At 45.0% G+C, this 23,724-nt stretch overlaps 1 protein-coding gene across 4 annotated transcripts in view; it reads right to left on the minus strand.

The window, feature by feature from the left end:
• CALN1 (calneuron 1) overlaps positions 1–23,724 on the minus strand; it is a 129,130-nt gene that overhangs the window by 66,889 nt on the left and 38,517 nt on the right. For all 4 annotated transcript variants that reach the window (XR_012634865.1, XR_012634864.1, XM_074923038.1 and 1 more), the window contains one exon: positions 8,568–8,711. Coding sequence is in view for 2 of the 4 variants with exons in the window: in XM_074923038.1 (XP_074779139.1) it covers positions 8,568–8,711 (144 nt within the window). In the remaining 2 variants the exon portion in view is untranslated. The remainder of the gene's footprint in view (positions 1–8,567; positions 8,712–23,724) is intronic.

A 23,724-nucleotide genomic window follows, 5' to 3' on the forward strand; every position in this document is an offset into this window, starting at 1 on the left:
AATGATGCAGAGGATGTGCACAGAAAATCTCCAGCCACAGAATATTTCCCAGATGAGCATTGTGGTTTCAGAGATTTTAAGGTCAGAGGAGAACAGTCTGTTCACCAGCCTGACCCTGACCCTTTCCCCAGCATAACCCAGAGATTTTCTGCCTAATTACAGCCTCAGTCCATAATTTCAACAAGAACTACAGAAAGTCTTTCATAAAACTTTCAACTCTGAAAACAGTTTTAAATATAGACATCCATGAAATTGGCTGAAATGAAGAGATAAAGCTCCACTACAGTGCTGACACAGCTGTTTTGCAGCGGGGAAACTGAGGCACAGAGCATCACCTTCCCAAATGTTACCAAAAAGGAGGCTGCCAGCAGAGCTGGGTGCTAGACCTTCCCTGCCTGCCTACATGGTGATCCACGGGCATGGGATGTGCAACCAGTCCCCAGGATGGAGAAAGACAACAACGAGCATCTCCGAATTCCAGAAAGTCCTGTTAGCATTTCCTTGGGAGTTTGTGCCCCAGAGACATCTGCAGAGGGTCTCTGATATTCCCTTGGTAAAAAATACAATTTCTCATTTCTCTTGCTCCTTGAGAACTGTGGGGGCATACCCAGAACCACAGAATCACAGAATCACCTAGGTTGGAAAAGCCCTTGAAGCTCCTCCAGTCCAACCATGAACCTCACCCTGACCGTTCCCAACTCCACCAGATCCCTCAGCGCTGGCTCAGCCCGACTCTTCAACCCCTCCAGGGATCCCGGGGACTCCCCCCCTGCCCTGGGCAGCCCCTTCCAATGCCCAACAGCCCCTTCTGCACAGAAATCCTTCCTCAGAGCCAGCCTGACCCTGCCCTGGGCAGCTTGAGGCCATTCCCTCTTGTCCTATCACTTATTACTTTGTTAAAGAGACTCATCCCCCCTCTCTGCCCCCTCCTGGCAGGGAGTTGCAGAGGGCCAGGAGGTCTCCCCTCAGCCTCCTCTTCTCCAGACTAAACCCCCCCAGTTCTCTCAGCTGCTCTTTTACCGTTGACCAGCTCTGCCACACATCCCACAGCTTCAGTGACTTTGTGGAGGAAAAACATCACTGGAGTTGAAGGAAAGGGTGAAATATCTCCCCTGGAGCCCACTGTCTCCCTTAAGGGCACTGCAGTTTTAGGAGAGGCTGCATGGAGCTGGCTGCTCTGGTTCAGTGACAACTGCACATAAAAGCAAATTGTACAGACACATGTTCCTGGAGGAGGAAATTTCCATAGGGTCTGAAAGGCTCAGCAGAGCCCAGAAAGATGGAGCCAGTGGTACATCCATCCAACACTGAGAAGAGGACCTTGAGAGTTAATCATTTTGACAGCCCATTGGCTCGTCTTGCAAAGAAGAGGAAATGGCTGCAGAGGACTTGTTTGCTTCCCCATTAAAAAAAAAAAATCTATTAACTCCCCATGTTTGCCCAAGGGGAGCCTGTCCAGGAGCTGACCTGCAAGACAGTGATTGAAGAGGACTGGGGGCTCTGCCTCTGCGGCGCCAGGTGTGACGAGTTCCGTGTTCCACCACAAGCACTAAACCAAGCAGGATGCTGTCAGTGCTTGGCTAGAAGAAAAGTCCAACAAAAACAGAGACTGCAGTGAAAAGAAAGAATACCCACACCTGCTGAGCTGCGTGCCAGCTTCACACCCGCCCCAGGAAGCCCCAGGACGCCCCAATTCCCATCCCTGTGACCAGCTGTCTTGCAGGGAAAGGCACTGCAGAGTCTGCTGAGCGTGGCGTGTCCCCAGCACGGCTGCTGCGAGCCCCCCCATCCCCTCCACCCCATGTGCCCCCGGATCCTCTCCCCTGCGCAAAGGCACCTGGCACATAAAACCAAGAGGGCTCATTTTGCAGGTCTTTGCAGAACTCTTGTATCTTGCAAGTTGTAACCAGACAACCCCTTTGTCAAATGGATCAAGAGGAGCAAAATCACATCCTGACTATCCAGGACTTATTATTTTCACTTCCCAGGCCATGGGAATAGCAGCAGAGCTCTGTGTGCAGCTATCAGACAGCTCGGCACAACCTGGAGACAACCAGCAAGTCACAGGCTCATTAAAACAGAGGAATATGTGTGTTCCCTGTGGCATACGCATTCTGTGAAACCAAAATCATAATACCAGGAGTGCTGCATTTTAAGGAATAAATAAAATTAAACAAGGACCCAAGCCAATTACAAGGCACTCCTGCATGAGACTGATCACAGATCGCGTGCGGTGTTTTGCAGAGGACTCTGCCCCACTGGAGCACAGGGTGGACAGGTTCCGGGGGGGGGGAATTGCAATCCAGTGTTTCCTCTTGTCCTGTCTATACAACACGGCTGCACTGAGCCGTCCAGGCACTGCACCGAAGACAGAATTTTATATTACTTATGAATCTCTTTCCAGTACTGAGCTGCAAATCTGACTAGCTTCACCAGCAACAATAATTACTCTTCATTCTTTGCAGCGAGAACACATAATATGATAATCTCCGTTTTACAAATCGGAGCAGACACGAAGAAAGTGGCCTCTATAAATAAAGACAAGTCTCATCAAATCCATCTCACCGACTGAGTTTCTCAGTTCAGCAACACACTTTAAAGGACAACTATGCTAAAATGTTGCTAGATCATTTCTCACATACAAAAAATCAGAGGTCTATGAATAGAGAGGAAAAACCCAAAGTCTGCAACAACCTGGCCATGCTTTTCCTATTAACTCTGCATTTTAAACACAGAAACTGTTTCTGTTCTACCTCCAGCAGCCCAGGCTATTTTACACAGTTTCATGTTGAAATGTTGAAACACAAGGAATTATCCATGGCAGTAAAGGAGGGGAACAAAAACCCCGAGCAAACCCACAAAGAAAAGAAGAGGGGGAGAGACAAAAGGAGATAAAATGTTTTCAGCTTGTGAATATCACCATTGTCCCACACAGGGCAGCGCAAGTTGATCTTGTGGGCAGAAGCAAACATCTGGCCATGCAACATCTAAGAGCAAGGAACTTGCCTTCTGTGGCCATGGGGGAAAGCTCGGCATTTAATGTTTAGAAGGGAGATTTACTCTCTCTCCAGATCTTCAGTCGTTTCCGTCCCTGTGACACAGCACACAGGATCCAGCCCGTGGAGCATCCAGATCTGATGCCCCTTCCCTTGCGTGGGGAAGCAAGTGCAAGGAAACCAAAGCAAGGTCTCCACACAAACCCTCCCCCAGCTGCAGTGCAGCAGCTCGGAGAAGGGACTTTTGGGGAGAGAGTGAATGGACACCATCCCTCGATGCCGTGCAGTTCTGTCACTGTCATTTATTCCCTTTCCAAAGGGGATCACAGCAAGTGTGTGCACGCCTCGCTGCACGGGGCAGACCTGAGCGGCACAAGTTCTGCACGCGAAGCAGGAGACAATAAATCTGCAGAACCCCACTGCAACCATGGGGCTGCCTAAAGCTGGATGAACCTCAGAAGTGCTGCCTGGGAGCTGCACATCTTCAAAATCTTTTTTGCCAGGGTCACTGTGAATAGCTTACTGAATCCCCGCCCCCCCCCTTCAATTCCCTGTTCCACAAAGAGCCAATGAAAAGCAGCTTGGGAATTTCCAGAATTTTAAATTGGGATTTTTTCCCCTCTTTTTTATCGCTCATGAGGATGTCATAGCTGTATATTCTCCACTGCTGCTGATGCATCACATGATGTGATAAAAGGTAACAGGTAGCTCACTTCTACACTGATGAAACCAGCTTATCTTTTGCTTGATCAAAGTATTTCCTATTTATACTATAATAAACAATTTGACATACTGAGGGGGTTTTTTCCCCTCTTGTGTTAGCCTGAAGTTATTTTTCCAGGGTACTGAAAACCAGCTGCTCCTCTAATTAGTACACTGAGTGCTTATTTTATTCCTCAGATAAAAGTGTCTTATGTTGTAACGAAACAGTTTGACACTTAAGTCACACATTCATCTATTTTATTGCGAAAGTCTGCTTAAAGAGTAGACATCCCAGATAAGGCAACACATTTAATGTGCCATTTCTCTGCATTTTTATTAGCATTACTGCCAATTGGAAGAATTTACAAATAATTTCTTCTCCAGCACATAAATATATAAAATATTTTACTTTTCACATACTGGCAGAACATTTCAGGTCATTCTCCAGATTGCAGACAGAGACGTATGCACCTCTCATAGTCTGCAGTGTTTATGTTCATACAGTACCTAATTATGTCTAAGAATAAAGCAAATCAAGGGTATAAACTAAGGTGAGATTTGACCTCTATTTGCAGACCAAAAGCAAACAATATGTCCCTATCAGGCACAGCACACTGGATAGATGCCCAGCTATACTGAACCACCTGCTGCTGGCACACAGTCGCACACCACTTGTACCAAGATCTAAGCAAAACTCTGGCCTAATGTGAATCTCATGCTCCAACATGTGACGGAACCACCACTCCTCACCTCACTTCCCCAAAAGAGGCATTTTTACACAGAAAATCCCTTTTCCTTCTGTTCTGTTTTGGTGCTTTCATCTCCCCCATCACAGCAATGCCGTAGCATCTTCCGGTAGTTCATAAAAGGCTGTTTCTGTTGATTTATAAGATTTCTCTTGAGACCTTGAAATAGTTGAAGCAGATTCTCATTTTTCTCCCTAATTCATTTTTTTTTAATGCCAACTATCATATTTGTCCCTGCGGCAGCTGCGTTCCTCTTCACCTGGGTGAAGCACGCTTTGCAGAACAGCAAACAGACTTGGAAGAAAAGGTGTTTGTAGGAAATTCAGTGGGTCCTCCAGCCTCTGATGCTTATCTCCCTACAGCGAGGACTGGTGAGAAGTAGATCTTCACTGGAAATCAGTGCCTTCAGCACATGCTAAGGGGACAAATGCAGCTGGGATTGTGGTCCTTTGCAGGGCTGTGGCATGTCCTCAGGACAAGCCATGGCCAAGACTGAGGGCTTCCCAAGTGCCACCACCAGTTACCGCAACCCACCCCCTGCCCCAGCACAGGAACAAAGCACCTCCTGTCCCAGTGGCCCAAACTCGCCTCAGCTGTTGGGGTGAAAAAAGCCAAGTTAACAGGCAATCATGTGGTCAGCCTCTTGGGAATATTTGCCAGCTGTCTCTGGGGATGGCAAACTGGTTTTTGATGTTTCTCAATATAGGATTTGCTGTGAGTTTGTATTTGTCTGTACAGGGGAAAATATGTCTTGATCTGTTTGCCAGCCCCAAGCCACCCTGGTGTCCCATTTTAATGTTTCTTGGATGCTCTCCCTCTTCCCCAGCCCTGCAGCAGCTTGCCCAGCAGATAAGTAACCCAAACCTCTCCATGTGCCATGGGCTTCACAATACGGGACAACCTGCATCCTTGTGATCCCAACAGGCAGGAGTCCCCTCCGGCCACTCTGAGCCCTGGAGGACATTTGCAAGTTCTTGAGCATCCTCAGCATCACCCCATGACAGTCTCTGTGGGCAAACCCACTCATTGAACTCGTTTCCACCCTGCCAATGGCAGGGCTGCTGGCATGTCACCTGTGAAGGGAGGCTGATGGTAGCACTCAAGAGTCACGGAGCCATTAAAAGCAATACGACACCCATGAAGAGTTCCTGGGCAAAATCCAAGCTATGCAATTGCCATTTTCACTTAAGTTCAAGTAGCTTTTTCTAACTAACTACATTTTGCCTTCAAATGCAATGAATTATGAAATGCACCTTCATTTCTGCTCTGATTTGAGGCTCAACTCTGTGTTACTGAACAGCTGTACGCTACAGCCCCAGAGGCAATTGTCCTTGGGTTTCTCTGGAGTTGATCGCTGAGTTATTCACTGAGCTTGGGGAGATCCTTTGTGGCAGAAGGTGACATAGAGGTGTGAAATGCTCTTGTCATATCAGTTTATGCACAGCCACAAAACCACTCCAGCATACATTGCACATGCTCCTCGTAAAACACGTTTCATCCAACCTAGCAACCCTGCTCCTACAGCGCAAATGCTTCCTCAGCCTGACCTAGACAGGGTTGAGCCTCCCTCCATATCCCTACAGAAAACAGGGCTGGTGATGAAATACAAATTCAGACCAGCTCCAGTTGCTCATTATTTGAAGCCCATCAGTTAAATAAGCCATGGCAGATACAGCCACTCTGCCATCCTGCAATGAGAATGTACTCCCAAGGTAATTTCTGATGAAAACCGTATGTTTGCACTAGGTCTGTCCAGGCTGGTTCAGATTAAATATAAACCACTGCCAATTGTATTACCTCATTATTAGCAGACACTGGCAGCAGCCTTGTGTGGAGGAACGGACGTCTGGCTACACTACCTGCCGTCACATCATAATTCATGTCAGGTGCCGGGAGATGCGCAGGAGGATTACCACCTCCCCTCTAACTTTCCTGACCTCCTTGAACGTGACCTTTCATCCAGTCGAGCTTCCCACCCACCTGATGCTGAGCCAAAGCCTTGGAAAGGTTCAACAACCCTTCACAGGACTATACAGGAAGGAGCGTAAGGTTGTCCCTGGGAGTGCAGGCATGACGGACAGCCCCAGGAGCTCACTGGGTTCAAGCCCCGCTACCAAATGATGCTCATGCACAGTGGGAGAGGAAAGAGAAAGCTATTGCTGGTTCTCACTCTGCATATTTCAAGTTAAATAAATTTAAAAACAATGACGACAATCTATCAAAGTACCCATAAGCCATATAATATTAATACAAGCTATATAGCATTAATTCAACTTTCAGGCAAGGTAAATCTTTCACATAATATTCCCCTATTTGTTCAGTGACTAAGAAATTTCCCATTACTCTGTCTTTTTTTAATGTATGGTCCATTTGCCCTTCACATAGCACAGACTTGTGTCCAGCCCCCAAACCCTCTGCTCAAAACACTGCAGCAACAGGCAGCTGAGACATAAGAACAATAAAAACACCCGACACAACCGGACTCTATCTTTGGAGCTGTTGAGCTGGAAGAGATGGAGAATCACCTCCCATCTCTGCAGAAAACACACTGAGCTTTCTGAAAAGTCTCAAACAGGAATTTAACACCTTCCATCTGCAGCCCATTACTCTAGATTTTAACTCCACCTCTCCGATTACAGGTCCCTGCACACTAGGAGTGTATACAGAACAGTGCCAAAGTCTCAAGTCTGTGAGACTGAGAGTCAGGGAATAACTGGAGATGAATCAAAACTGGAAGCCAAGTCCACAGCACTCTTTTTCCAAAAAAGCACAGAGTTTCGGTAAAAGACCCCATGAATTGGCACCATGCTGAGTCTGGCCTTCCTTCACAAAACCTAAAGAGGAATCACCTGGTCTGCTAGGAAAGGCCAGCAGAACATAACAAGGTGCAAACAATAATTTTTTTTAAACAATGCTTTTAAAAGCGATGGGGTTTTTATTTTTTCTTTTCTTTTAGGAATGAGATCATTTCAACGACTGGTCTTCTCTATCTTCCAGGTTTCGTGTTACTGTGTCTCCCTGTCGAGGGGAGATGCTGAACACCCCTGGGCAGGCTTGACAGCCTCTTCCCTGCTTCCCCTGGCCTGATGAATATAGTTGTGCTGTGCATCTCGTGGGGGCATTCAAGTCAGATATCCACAGGGAGGTAGGAAAGCTTCTCTCCCATTGCCACCATCTCCCATGGTCTCTGCTCTCAGCAGTCTCCCCAAGGATGCTGGCGTCACATCGGCTTCCCAAACATCCCCCTTCAGACCAGGGTTGCATCCAGCACTCTGGTTTGGCGTGATTTCATCTAACTTTGCACAGTGTTTCCACCCTGACGCAGCCGCCTGCAGAAGGGTGGGAAAAGGTCAGATCTGCACCCCAGCTTCCCTGCACGTTTCAGGCATCAGGAAAGTCTCCCTTCCTGCTCTGACCAAGGACATTTTAAAGACAGCCCGCTCATTGTGATCATCTCTGATTGTAGCTTTGCAGCAGTTAAAAAGTCCTCCCTGGGCTCCAGCATCCTGATGCTGCATTTCTCTTTTCCTGTTAATGGTGGGTTCTGTTTCTTTTATTACCTCTTAGTAATTGTTTGACGAGCTCTCACAGCAGGACTTTGCTCAAAATTATTCCACTCTTCCAAACTTCTCCTTCAAAAACCATCAACACTTCATTACAACACAACACAGCTCCCATCCACAGCATCTTTTTTACTTGCAAGGAACGGTGAGACCACAGGACTGGGCAACTCTGCTTGGTTGGGTGCTGAGGTCATCTCCCAGTATGTGTCACCGGGCCAGATGCTGCCCAGGAATACAAAGAGAAACGTTACAACAGCCTTGCAAAAGACCATTTGCAACTCTGCAGAGAAAGGTTGCAAAAGCTGGTCTGTCTTCACTCAACTGTATCTGCTGGTTTAAATATAAGATGCTCCATCTGCCTTGCATGGGTTGCCTGAGGGGCAGGTCTATGCACAGGAGGCTGACGGCTCACAGTCATCTGCCCTTTCCTTGCAAAGTGTCACTGCTTCCTCTCCAGACCTTCCTTGTGACCGTAAACTATTTGAGCCAAAACCATGAGCTACAATGCACTGGGAAAGCCCCCCTCCGCCAGTAACAGAGAACCAACAGCAAGGACTTACCATCCATGTCAAGGCGTTGCATGATAATCGCCAGCTCCACCTCACTGGGCATGTATCCCAAGGAACGCATTGCCATGCCCAGCTCCTGTTTGGATATAAAGCCATTGCCATCCCTGTCCAGCACCCGGAAAGCTTCACGGATTTCTGTAAAGGAGAAGGAAGAAGAGAGGAGTTGTTATGGTGGAGGACTCCCTGATCAATGCATCTGCACACATGGGATACAGAATATATTGCATTTTCTAATGTTAATGATACATATTTGGCCATTTCAAGTCAGTGCAATCAGGATATGTTCATACACACACACACATATATATATATATATGTGTATGCAGTCATGCATGCATGCCTCTGTATGCAGACAGATCAATGCAACAGCATCTCCACTCACGCTGCCTGTTTTCTGTGCTAAATATCATTGCAAAATTATTTATTCATTACACATCGAACTCCGTTTCGTTCTGCTGCAGCTGCCCTGGACTGCTGTGGGTGAACCATCCCGATCTTCAGTAAAGTCTCCCTGCATACAGCTGTACAGCAAACCCCAGCCCCAGGGGCTTCTGCAGCAGCTCTTCTCCAAGCCCCTCAGCATGTCTGCAAGGCACGTTTAATTTATGTGACGTGGGCAGACCAAGCTCGAACTTTTTCCAACAAAACTCTGTGAACAGAACAGCTGGGTGCTGACTGCCTCCTCTGCAGGGCATGGAGCTCTGCAGCTGGAGCCTGGATGTACACGTTCTCCCTTGTCCAATAAATGCAGATGTACATACATCTTTTAAACCATACCTGGGCAATTTCCATCTCTCACTCCTCTTCACATCTTTTCTCTAATTTATAACTGTTTTACAGCAGTAAACAGCCTCTGATCAATAAAAATGCTGATGGCATCAAAGGAATCACTTCCATTATTCTTCCTCAGCCTGGCTCAGCTTCTGACACCTGACTTTGTTATGTTTTTTAATTCTGGCATATTCCCCTTCAGCCTTTAAGAGCCACTATCCACTCGTGCACTACATCGAAGGGCTCCTATGCATCCACCACTTCAATGACCCTGCATGTTTCCTGCTCCTCACAGATGTCTCAGCTTGAAGCCCCACCACCAAGCTCCCCAGATCTGACTGTTGCAAATGCCAAACAGAGAAATTTTAACATTTCAGCCAGCTTGGAGCCTGTTTACTTTAAAGGGTTTGGTTGGAGGTGGGGAGAGAAAGAGGAGTTGGTTTCTTAGTTTTGGTTAAATGATCTTTTCCCCATGCTGTGGAGAGGAAAACACGGGATGCTTTATCGTATCTCTTTTAGGAATGAGGATATAAGAAAAATCAGTATGCTGGGGCCCACTGCAACTTTGCTCAGAGGAGTTTAATCTTCATGTGAAAGCATTTCATTGGAGAAGTGGGAGGGAAAACTCAGCAGGCTTTTTTGTGAAAAACCCCAACAAAAACCTAATGAAAAAATGTTCTATTCTCTATCAGGAAACAGAGTGGATGGAAAAAGTTTGGCCAGTCCTGGGTAGTTCAGGCATTAAACCTTAGACAATAAAATATTCCCAGTCCTGCCACAGACTGCCAGCATGTCACCTCTGCCCTCTGCTCCCCGGGGGCAGGGGAGGCACCAGCCCCCTGCTGTGGAGCTACGTGAAAGGTTAAGGGATGGTCCTCAGCCCTTCCGGGGAAAAAGCCAGGAGCATCATAACCCACTAGGAAACAGTTTCAGTGACATCTCTGCCAACAGGTTCTGTAAAGCTTTACAATTCAAGCTGCTTCCAAATCACCTCACGTCAAAGTTCACCACCTCCCTTGACAACACCAGTGCATTAGCAAAGTCTGCTCCGATTTCCATGGGATGCTTTCTGCCATGTGTAATACCTTGGTGATGCGCCAGGGCCAGGGCACCTCCACGACCTACCGCTTCATCTTCACCACAGCTGTGTTATCATAATGAGATATGATCAATATTTAATGCAGCCAAAGAGCCGACTGATGCAAAAAGGGAAGATCCTATTAATGCCAATGAATACTGGGCCATATCTGTAATATCCACACCGTGGGTTCAAGTATGCATCAACTGTGGCTTCTTTAAACTTAAATGCTTCACCCTGTCTCCCTGCCAGCCCAAGCTGGTGTAGGCTTGGTGCTATGAAAAGATGGTGAGGCTGTTCAAAGCAAGCTCGGCTGGAAGTATCAGTACATAATGCAAAGAACCTTTGGAGTAGGAACGAATCCCATTAGACACTGCCAGCTGTAGTGAAATCTATTTTCATATGCTGTGCTGAAAGCTAAAGTGCAGTAAATATTACATCGAAATCAATTAATTTTAAAATAAACTTTTGACAGCTGAAGACGAAAGAACTAAAAATATAGCAGGGAGCCGAGAAAGTATTTTAGAAAATAAAATATGAGTCTACCTTCAAAAAAGTTTACGCAAGAGTTAGACTGATCCAAATTACATGAATAAATTATGTCTGTACAAAGGCTCTGCTGTAGGATATCTGAATGCCAATATCTATCAAGTATCTTCTCCAGATACCCCGACTTCTGAAGGAGCATTTAACAGCACTGCAACCTTTGAGCCTCGATCAGAGGAAACCGCACATGTCTGGGGTCCAGCTCTGTTCCTTATCTCTCAGAAATCTGAACTTTTGACCAAGCCTGAAACATCCTTCACACATCAGCTCCTGACACAAAATGAAGCTTTTTTCACTCATCACTCTATAAATACCACTTGTGCAGAGGTATATTTGAAGAGCTATTTATAGGATGAACACACTGTACACGAAGGAGCTATGACCTCAGTCAGTGCCTCCTCTTTATCTTTACATGTAACACCACCTCCTTATCAGCTTTTCTGTATAGTGATTCTTTCTCCTCTGACATACTCGTGGGTGCTGTCCTGCACAGCACCCAGAGTGTGAGCCACAGGCCTGAGCACCCTTCCCAAACCCAGCCCCACCAGCGCTGCCGAAGAGCCGGTCCCAAACAGCGGTCCATGAACATGTGGTACCCTGGCTGGCCCTTACCTTTATCTCCAGCTGTTAAATTTCATTATCCAAAGCTAAAAATACATCAGCACTTTCCCCATATGACTTTCCCAAAGAAGTCGCCATGGCAACTGATGCTTCTGGCTCAGAACTGGGAGCGGATGTGGTCCATGGAGTAAACCTCTCCACAAAGACATTGCCAGGGCTTAGGAGTAACTTTTGAGACCTCTTCCATTGTGGCTGGAAGCTGCTCTGCATGGGGATGCTTTACCCTGGCCAAGAAGTTAAGTCTTTGAAAGGAAGAGTAAGGGTAACAGTGGGGGGCAGGTGACAAAGCAATGGTGCCCAGCAGTTGCCTTTTCCCTTGCCCATCCAGGATGGCAGCAGAGCCTCTACACCCAACGAAGCACATAGATTACACCTTTCCTGGAGTGTTAGCAAATACTAATATTTATTCCACTTTCCACTACATAGTATCCTCTTTTACTCCCAAAGGTAGGCAGTTGACACAGAAATATATTTGAGGATAAAAGGGAAGAAAGGAGAGAAAACATAGAAAGATTTAGAGAACAGAAAATAGGCCATTTTGCTGGTGAAGGCACTGACCTGAGCCTCAGGAAACATCACTCCTTCTCAAGGAGCCCAGGCTAGGACCTGAGTGCTCTTCTCCATGTCTCAGTTTCTACAGCCCCTGGGAACAGTGATGCTGCTCCTCTAAATAAAGTGATTTCAACATTAAAGTGCTCACCTGACAGCCAGTGACAATTAGCAGCACTAAACCATCTCACTCCCAGAATTAATCTGAACAGTACCAGTAAGCAATGCTTCTGCAGAGAGAGAGACTGTCAGATGGACCATACACAATGCTTAATGCTGAGCACCGTGCAAGTGAAAGAGGGAAGAGACGGGATCAGCATCTGGCCCCATCCTAACTAACATCTTTGTTAATGATGATCTCAAAGAGAGAGCAGCCACAACATTAATTAAATTCCAAAATGATACAAGGCTGGAAAGAATTGCCAGGACAAAAAGTCCAGCAAGAAGGAAGGAGCGCTGTGAGGATTGGCCAAGATTGGGGAGCAGAAGGGCCCTTGCCTGAGCCATCTGGGCCAAGGCAGGTGTGGTGAGCTGGGTTTGAAGGCATGTTGCTCAGGAAAGTTCAGCCTTATGTTTTTTGCCTGGTGAGGATTTATGTTCCATGGGACCCAAGAGCACAGCACTCACTTCTCAGAGGCATTTGAGCATTCAAAAGCTGCATATGAGGAGGGCTGCTTTTAATTAATTCCCTCTCTTTCCTCACATTCCACAGCTGCACCTTCGAGCTTCCCTATTAAGGAGCACATGACCATCCATTTACCCCCACGCTCCTCTGGGAAGAAAGAAAGGAAGAATCAGGGAAAAGGATGATTTTCTTTCATTACCTTCCTGAAGGGCACAAACAAGACTGCTGTCAGAGTTGGACCTGACACCCAGCCTAGCAAGGCGTTAACTCTCTCCATCTGCATCCAGAAGAGACATCCTCACCCACCCGCTCACATGGCACCGGCTCCAGCCTTTCCCTTCAAAACATCTCTCAGCACCTCCGGCTGCCCTGGCCAAGCAGGAACCTGACCTTTCGATCCCAGCCCCGGCTCATCCCTTCTCCACATTCAGTAACAGGTTTATTTACAGATGATTTCCCTATGACTGGTTACTAGAGGCAACCATCACGGATTTTGTTTTGCTTCCTGAATGAGAATGAATCACAATACTCCAGGAAATAAATTCAGCCTGAGCCACTAGTGTCCACTAGCTACCCTTGGGCGCTGCAGATGGTTTCAGGTTATTTCGCTGGGTATAAATATCACCATAATAAATTTTGTAATTACGCTGTAACTACCACACCCTAAATGCACAGCAATTACAATCAGAGTCCTATAGCTATTTTCATTAGTATGGTAAGAGAAGAAACACCACCACCCGAAATCTTGCAAGTCATCTCATTCACTTAATTGCAGGTTTGGGCACCAAAGTACAAACTGAATGATCTAAAAGCTGCAAATAGCACGTCCTTGAGTGAACTGTTAAGTGAGTCTCGTAACTACTATGTCTGTTTAAAAAAAATGGAAATTTCCATCCCTCCATCTGCTATTCTTACGCTTGGGTTTTTTTGCTGCAAATTGCAACAAAGTGTCAAAATAACTACATTTTTCGTCTAATGGAAACACCTCACACACACCCCCCCTCACCCCCCCCACCCCCCCCAGTATATTCCAATTGAAAGCGTCAAAATATTTCACTTGGTTATTCTCAATCTCAGCAAAACAGTTCAGCATCCCCAGATCAAATCTTTTCCCTGCACCCTGGAGCCACATCAGCCTGAATGGCTGCAGCATCTTGCCGAGGCACCAAATCCTGTCAGCATCACCAAAACCAAGCACGGACCAAGGCTGCAGCTGGAACCACGGCATAAACACCCGGGTTTAATAGCGGTCTCACTGCTACGGCAGCTCAGGTAGACACAGTTATGTCAAATGGGCAAAACAAACCAGTGCTAGTCAACTTGACAAAGCATCTCAGCTCAGAAAGATCTGCCTCAAAAGTAAATGCCTTGTCTCGTTTTTCCTTAGAGGCACTTCTTCATACATAATTTGGCAGATTATTTTTTTTTTTCCTTCTCCAGAAAAAAAAAGATTTGTGGAAATGACATTTCCTGTGGTTATGTTCCCAAACACATTTAACACTTGCCAAGTAACCTGCAGGAACACCGCATTACCATATAAATACACAACATAAAGGCTATCTGCTGCTACTAGACACTCTCTTAAATGGAAGCTTTTAGTGCAAGCAACAGGGGCTGGATTGGGAATACTTGAAGATATTTACTCCGAGGGCAGGCTGGTGTGGACAGCAGCACTCAAATTCCTTCGCACAAGGCTGCTCTGTAAATGGGGCTCCATCCATCCCTTCTGCGGGCAGTGCATGCTGAGCAGTGTGCGATTGCACGAGCGCTGCAGCATCGCACCGAGCCAGCGGGGAAGCGCGGTGCTGAAAGCCAGCTGTCAGAAGAATTTGGCAAAATAGCAACTTCCACTCTTCCCTATAAATTTCCTTACTGTGGCCAGAATTTCATCCAGGAGACAAGCAGGGCTCCCCTTCAGCTCCTTCTGACTCCAACAGAAGGATGAATCGGGTTGGAGATGCTGTGCTGTGCCCCTCACCATTAAATAATGCAGTTTCCAGTGCCTGAGAAAAGTGAGGGAGGAACTCGGAATAAAAGAAGTGAGGAGGATGTCGAAGAGGATGCAGATGGCCAGACTGCCAGGCGAGAAAAGAGCAGGGCTCAGCTCAGGGAGGTGTTTTGATTTGCATCTGTGATAGACTGAGGCGGGCAGGAAAACGGAGGTGGACATCCCAGGGACAGAGAAAAGCTATTTCAAGTGAAGAGCAATAATGGTCTAAGAACAAACATATATGAGCAAATTTAGCCTGACAATTAGAAGTTTCAGAGGTGAGGAGGAACGACTGCAGCATTCTGGGCAGCTTTGGCTTCTGTGACCAAGTCACCTCTAGCAGTAGGAACCTGCTTCAGGGACCTCTTCCAGCCCATGCCCCTACTCCTCAGCATGTTTAGAAAATTATTACTCCAAGTATATCAGTGCACACTGCGGCAGTCAGCATAAAACCAAGGTGGTTTTGTGTTAATTCTTACATGAGTGATCACGTACCGAGTACTTGAGCGCATCATCTGCCAATCCCTGTTTGAAGACTTTGCTCAGCTCTCTGGTCCTCCTGATGTATTGCTACAGCCTTGGCTCTGTGGTTCCACTCTCTCAACCAAACAGCTCAGTAACACGGGTCATTTTTTAAGCACTGACAATCAAACAAATCATTATAAATAACAGCATTAGGGTGGGTGTTGGCTGCATAAGCAAATATCTCATTTCTGTTCACTGGATGGAAAGCACCTTTTTAAAGGTCTCAGCATTTTATGCAAGACTCTACTGCATATCACCGTCATTCTGCAGGAGATGGATGTGGAGCCAGCACTGCACCTCAGGCCATTTCCAGAGGGGCATTTTGGTCTCCTGGCATAACCCATGAGACCCTGTGTGCCTGCAGGCACACTGGATGGGGTATTTAATGCAACCATGAGGACTATCTCCTATCCTCCTTCTTTTGACTTGTTCCACACACAAAACTCTGCAGCTAGGAGAAAGGAAAAGACTATGTACTTCCAAACACACAGACTGGGGCAAAATATCTAAATCCAGAGAGTTCTACAAGACCTGCAAGTCCCCTCTTGTGTTTCTTTTGTTCCTCCCCTGTCATGGATTATTAAACTGCTGGAAAATGGCCCCAGAGGCCCACGCCTGTTTATCTCCAGGCAGGTGCAGCTCAGCCACCGTTGGTGAAAGCTACTGCTGCTCCTGCTTAGACCCTGTGATGGTCAGGCTTACGGTCCTCTCCAGCTCTGGTCTCTGTAATGGGACTGTTACTAAGATGGGCAGTCGGACTCAGACATTTTTTGAGGCTCTCTGGAAGTGTTGTAACCCAGGATGTTTGAGGTAGGTAAAAATTCATTAATCATTCTTGACAAAGAAAAAAAAAGAGAAAGAAAAACAGAAAGAAGAAGAAGAAAAATAAAAACAGAAAAATAAAAGGAAAAAGAAAAAAAAGAAAAAGAAAAAGAAAAAGAAAAAGAAAAAGAAAAAGAAAAAGAAAAAGAAAAAGAAAAAGAAAAAGAAAAAGAAAAAGAAAAAGAAAAAGAAAAAGAAAAAGAAAAAGAAAAAGAAAAAGAAAAAGAAAAAGAAAAAGAAAAAGAAAAAAAAGAAAAAGAAAAGTACTCCTAGCAACGAAAGAAGGTGACTACTATGAAAGCAGATAAATTTAAGATGCATGCTACAACTTTTGTTTACAAATAAAGAACCTGATACTAGTACGAATATGGAGAGAATAGATTTCCATTGTTTTCCAAAGAAAACCCAGTCTCCTCTTTCATTAGTTCTTTTTATTAGGAAACCATCTGTATTCTTTCTTCATCCTTTACACACAGCAGGTACAAAACATTTTCCCTCCCATGACACTACACCACTTCAGAGAACCTCATGCACTGTACATATTCTCCTCAGAACAGTTGAGCCATGTAGAGAATTATTTAACTTCACAACATTTTTTTTTAAGCTGCCTAGACATAAACTTATAACATCTGGTAGCTGCTGATTTAGTTTATTGACATCAATACTCAATTCATCATCAGAAGTGAAACATTTGCTGGACATAAATAGATAATGAACTTAGGGCCCTACCCTGGAGTATCTTGGAGAAAGAGAGTGATTTGATTGAAGATTGCTTAGGGATGACTCACATTAATGTTGAAGAGATAATGGTTGCCCATCCTTTTTTTTTTAAATATATATAATTTGCATCCTGTACTGATTTACTGCTAGAACAGTCTTCATACATTTCTTACCAAAATAAGGGTTTCAGTCTGCAGTCTTGCCTGGCAATAACTGCATAGGAAATATAACCTCTCCCATCATTTGTAGCTCTTTCCCCAGACTTTGCAAAGGCGGCTTAATTAGACTTTGAGCACTCTCTGTTGGAAATTTACTGCCCAATATCCAAACATAGGTACCTGCCATTTAGAATAATGTCCTCAAAACAGCTATGCAGAGACCCATTTGTTACGAGCATTTCAAACACCCAGACAGTTAACTCTGACAAAGATGATAAGTTGGCATCCTTCTTCCCATTGCAAAATGACCCTCGAGTCAGGACAGACAGTACCTATGGCAAGTTTTACTGGAGTTTGATTGCTTTTCCAGTCCCTCTGCCTTTAATGAACTTCCACGTGGCCACCCAGTGGCACATTAAACCCAACTTAATATGTTCTTACTGTGGTTGTACTAAGAGAAGCATCTTGGTCCCTGGCAGTGGCTGCTCAGGACTTATAAATGAGCCCACACACCTCTGAGTCCACAGTCAGATATTGCTCATTGCTTTGCCACCGACTCCTCCAGGTGAGACAGGAGCAGTGTCTCCAGCATCCTCCTAGTCCCTTTCCACTCAGCAGATTTATCACCTGGCCCTTGGATTTATTCCCACTCCCTGTTTTTCTGGTATCACCACCCAAGGTGAAGAGACTGCCCCTTGAAAGGACCACACTATACCTATGATTTAATGCCTTCCAGTTCAAAGTTGTATGTTCCTGTGCATTTGCTGTTCCCCAAGTTCCAGAATCTACTCCATCCCGGAAAAAAAGACAGTTTTTCTCCATAAAAGCCAAAGTGATTATAACACAGAAATTGATTCACTGAAAACATATCTTGTGAACAGGAGCTCAGCAAAACAAATCTGACTTTAACACACCCTGTCCAGTTCTCCCTCATCAGTTTTTCGAGGTCCAGGAATATGAGCTTCATCCTACAAACAACAATCCTGGCTCAAAAGGAGGGAAAATGCAGAGCTAGCTCCATTTTGAAATGAACTCTCTGGGAAACAATAACACCAGAAACGCTGTCTTGGTCTGAGCGCCAGAGACAAACTGTAATTTCTGCTATGTATGCAGAGAAACTCAAGCTCTAACCCAGTGGATTAAATTCTTATTTTTTCCCTTGCTTTGGGCCATTTTTTTGCCCTTATTTTCACTTTCAGTTTCATGGTAAAAATGGGTACCTCTTCATCTTCTCTGGCTGACAATCACTATAGTCTCTGAATTCTGCTGAGCACTTTTACCTCAAAATAATTTTCATATGTCCACAAATTCCTGAGAAACCAGTAACAGCCTAAGAAAAGAGCTGGGCTGTACACCTCACTCCTCAAAACCTGAACACTGCAACACCAATGCTCCACTGCCTCTGTTGACACCTATTAATTACACTGGAAATTTCCTTAGTTACCCAAACAGACTCATAATGGCCATCAGATAAAGAAGACTGCTTTGAAGACCAGATAAAACCAAAGGCTGCAAGCTCTCGGTAATGCAGACAGATGTGAGAGCTCATGAAGAAGGGAAAAGAACAGCGATGGAGCAATCCTGGATGCAGGCAGGAGGGATGCAGGCAGGAGGGATGCAGCAGAGGCATTGCCCAGAACGTGAGCTCTGCCAGGTGGTAAATTACAATCCTGTGCTTGGTTGGGTTTTGGGCAGCTCGGCTGTGCATTGCCTCTTCCTCAGCCTTATAGCAGCCATGATCAGGCCACACTGGATCAAAAGGGTTAATTTCAAATATACCTGTAGAAAGAAAGGTGAGGAAAATACTGAAATAATCTGCCCTTCAGTTTGCTTTTTCTTCGGTGGCGTTGCAATGTAACAAAACCAAAGCTCGTCTATCAATCCTGTTCAGGAATGTTTTCCAGAAAAGGCTTCACTGCAGTGAAGTCCCAATACTTCATGGCCATGTTATTTAATATTTTAAAAAGTGAAATCATAAATTCAAAACGAAATATTGCAGCATTACTGAAATGAAGCTCTTCTATTATTTTCAGTTGAAAGGGCCATTGTCAACAGGGAATGTAATCAAATCTGCATTTTTCTGATGGAAAATGTTTCCACTGGAAGAATTACAATCAGCTCGAGCTCCCCAGCTCCCTCCATGCTTTTTTGGTCCAAGTTTATTGCTTTACAAAGTATAAAGCAATTTGAGAAAGCTTTTCCCACCCTGACTGCAAAGCATCATTGGAACATACTCGTTTAGGGACAGGAAGCACCGAAATGCACCACAGCAACGCTGTCAGCCCGTATGCAAAACTGATATAGCTTCAGCATTTTTTTTTTAGCAATTCAAAAGTCTTTCTTTATGCAGATAGGAGAAAACTCATTGCAAATCACTAAAAAATCTGAATTTTGCCCTGGAGATACATTATCTGAGATTTTCATTCCCTGTGGCTGGAGGTACATGTATAACACCAGAAGTTATTCTGATACTGATGTGAGGGGAATGGAACTGCTGTGGTCTTTATCTCTGGGCAGCATCCAGCCACATGCTGGCATATGGGACATGGTCTATCATACTGCATTTGATAACCCCAACCTGTCATCTCGCTGATGCTGTGATGTCCTGGGCCAGGGCTTCCAGGCTGTCACACACAAACTATAAGGGGAGCTCTGCCTACTCAGGCTGCCCAAGGACACTCATCAAACAGCCGAAAACTTGCTCCTGAGCAGGTCTGCAACCCTGTGTAAAATCAGAGGAGTTGCTGCAGGGGTCAGGGTGCAACTCAAACAAATCTCCTTCCTAAATCCTGTCCAAAATCCCAGAGGTGCTCCTTCAGCTCATGCTGGGGTGGGTTATAGCCCAAGAGACTGCAACTGTAACATTGGAACATTAAAGGGATTTTTCAGAATATTTCTTTCTAAAATAACCTCAAAAAGTCTGGTGTGCATCCACACAAGCCTCCCCTTGATGTGTTGGCTAAAGACAAGGTCAGCAACCAGTTCCAGGGTTTTCCTGAACCAAGCCATGCCCAGCCTGATTTCCAGCCAAAGTAATCAGAGATGCTGTAAAGTCAGTTTAAAACATTCACCACTGGACATAGAAATGGATAACTGAAAGCTGCTCATTGATGTGAACAAATTTACTCTAGTGATCTGTAGACTGACATTTCTGAAGGAGATTATATGAAGTATGTCAGGTCATGAGATATGGAGAGACTTGCTCAGGACCCTCACGATGTGAAAGGTTTCACCTACAAATCCAGAGACAGCTTTTACTTACAAAATGCTTAATAGTTAGGTGTAGGAGAAACTTTTCTGTTTTTCTTTTTGCTATGTTTATCTTTTGCAGAAAACAGGAAAAATTCTGCATCTTCCAAACATTCCAGGAGAGCGATTGAAATATTTGCATTTCTTTCTTGTTTGGTTATTTGAATGAAACTGCAGTTTCTACATAGCAAAGGCACATAAAAATACAGCATTCCTAAGAATAAATCTCTATTTTTTCTGTGCTGTGTACCTGGAAGCAGTCCTTGAGAATCCAATTGTAAAATATGTGTTGGAGGCAGGCACAGACAATCCAACTTAAATGGGATTTCTTCACTCACATGCTTTAAAGACATTTTAAATAATGTTGAAGAATTTATTTATTTTAATTTTCTGCCTTTCAGTAAATTTTATTATTTTATTTTTCCTGTCCCAAAAGTAGGAATGAGTTTGGCAAATCCTTCTCTGGTGAAATGAAGAAAAATATTGCTGGCATGAGGGAAGAAAAATGAGATTTGGGCCCTTTGCTAGTGCTGACTGCTTGGACTGGGACAGCAAAAGAGACAACCTAATTGTTTTACTCCTTGCAGATCATCAGATCTGTTTGGGTGAGGACAGCAGTTGGCAGAGTAACCATGCTCTTGTTCTCCAAGGTTTAATACCTCTCTGAAACTGTTCACAGTGGTGTAGGTGAATGTTAAAGCCTCCCCAGGTCATGTTTCTTTACGAAGCAAATCCTGGGAGCAGCCCAAGAAGCCTTCTATAGTACCTAAAATGTAAGACAAGGGGAACCTGAGGGTTTCTGCCTCTGGTTCAAGATGAAGCTGGTTCTCTCCTCCCAGCTTTGGGGAAAACACACCGAAGTTCCCACATCAGACCCACGAGCGATGCTCCCAGGCCATACCCAGGTCCACCCACCTCCCCACCCCACTTCTGACAGTACTACCCATATGATGGTGGAGTCAGCAGTTTGCATCCTCCATAGAGCCTTGAGATATTTAAGTTTTCAAGAAGCCAGTGCCAACAGGTGATAAAGTAAATGTCCGCCTCCTCTGGCTGGTTCAGTGAAACACATTTTTTAAAAAAATGTATTTTTTAGGGATAAAACATCCATTTTACACTGCAGAGCAGGCTTGCTACCTGATGCAGGAAGATAAACTGTCTGTCAGGGATCCAGACTTCTCCAGCCACTTTGATTATTCAACTGAGGCAGTCTCTCCCAGCTACAGAAAAGGCTACAAGGACTCTCAGTGAACATCTTCTAGCTCCCTGCTTTCATGGAAACATACCATGATTTTTCCAGCCAGTGCTCACTGGACAGCATGTTCTGTAGTCAGCTTCCTCCTCCTCCTGGGAGGCTGGCACTTTGGTACCCATGACCAAAACCCCAGCTCTTCCGACTGCTGTCGGGCTGTACCCCCTGTACACACCATGGGGACATCCCATGTTTGGGTAGGGACACCAGAATTTCCAGAAAAGGCTGAATTAGTTAGGAAACAACCTTTATTTTCCAGCTTTAAGAGTACAATTGGCACTTGGCACCACAGCATTTCTGGCTCACCCCACTCTTCTTTAGGGCAATCAGTTTGAATGGAGATAAGCCACCAAAAATGAGTGACAGCAGATGCACACAGTATATGGGATGGCATACGGCTCTTCTCTTCCTTCCACCACCTTTGGTTACACCAGTTGAACAAGACAAGGATTTGATTATAGCTTGCATTTCCCATGTGTTGGTTCCCATCCAAACTAATGCCAACGCAAGCACTGAACACAAGAGCTGCCTTCAGAGGTTTTTTTTGTTCTTGAGAACGAAACAGCAAAAGCTGAAAGTACAGTAAGTCTCTTCAGAGAGGATGGTTTAATTAGCTGGCATGATATCAAACCTGAATGACTTCTGACATACAATTACAGTGCATTGTCTAAGCTTGAAAAACCATGTAACCTGCCTTTATCATCATTTCACTCTAAGTTCACTTGATACTTTAAAAACATATCACATTTTCACATTTCAGTGGCCATTTCTGTAGCTCCTGGTCCTTGGAACAAATGAACATTTCTAAACAGAACATAAAATCTCATAACCTGAGCATATAATCAAGTTCACAGGCTGCAATTGCCTTTCAGAGTTGATATTAAAATTCAGATATGTTCCTTCCAACGACGGAGAAGTCCAGCTTAAGCTCTGCTTGGGAGGAAATAATTTATGGCTGGCCATCCATCTCTGTCTGGGAAGCAGACAACACCTGAAGTAGGGAAACAGCCTTCCCCAGCATTGCAAGCCAGAGTCCAGAGATGGCAAAGGCAGCTATGCCTTATCTATGTGACCCCGGGTGTGCTCCTGGAGAGCCCTTCCTTCGCTGGGCTGCATCGGTCCCCTGCTCTCCCACCCCCCACACCCCCTACACAAGTGTAAACCTTCTCCCCCAGCGACCTGGTGCCATCTCCTCCCACCCTCTCTCTTTGAGTCATTTCTAATTTATTCCCTTTCTCTCACATCAGCCTCGTGCTGCCCATCTTGGCTCTTTCTCCAGTTCCCTCATTTCTTCTCCACTGCCTCTTATGCCTGGCATGTGAGTCCCTAGCTGATTTCCAGCTGTCACTCAAAGGCTCCTTGCCATTCAGCAGCACAGGCACTTCTCGAGACCAAAATGCATTAGGGACGATAAGGCATGATTAAGCCCAGACACACCTCTCTCCTTTCTCCGCACCAACCAATTCAGCATGGGAATCAGGATGAGAGACACATCCCATTAGCAAGGTGGTAATAAAGTGTGCAGCCACACTACTCTGAGTATGCACTGCCAGGGTCCATACGGGGATGAGGGAGCAAATTTACCAGGAAGGTAAGTAAGTAAGTGACTGTTCTCTCTGAATCACTGCAGAGCCTGGTGGGTTTTTCTGGGCACTACGAGGTCCTGTTTTGCACAGGGGCACAAAGCTGAGGTTCTCCAAAGTACACAGGGTGGACAGGTACTATTTGTTGTAAACATAAAGCAAATTTAATTAAAATACACCTAGGTAAATATCTTAAACATAAAGGAAATGTATTAATAAATCAGACTCAAATTCAGGCATAAGTAGAACCTCACACTGGGTGCAGAGTGATTTATACACATAAGCAAAATAGATCAGTCTCACATTTCTAGAAAAGGACACCAGATGTCTTTGACGTCATCTAAATTATCTCTATTTTTAAAAGTTACTCTTTCCCATTTGCTGCCAACTCAGAAAGTCCAATTTGCCAAGATAATATATCTAGTGTGGATGAAGATTTCCAAACTTGAAGTATCAGTCTCTTAGCAACCGTAGTACTCTTTGTATTAAAACTGAGCACAGTGAAACTGTCATCTTCTGTAGCCTTTTATGCACCTAATCAGTGAATTCCCATTAAAGACACAATATTGGAAAAACGGCATTTATGATTCTAGATGCATACAGAATATATATACACACATATATTCCATATTCTCTCTCCACAGAGGGATAGAGTATTT

Source organism: Athene noctua, chromosome 19 (assembly GCF_965140245.1).
Source record: "Athene noctua chromosome 19, bAthNoc1.hap1.1, whole genome shotgun sequence".
NCBI lineage: Eukaryota > Metazoa > Chordata > Aves > Strigiformes > Strigidae > Athene > Athene noctua.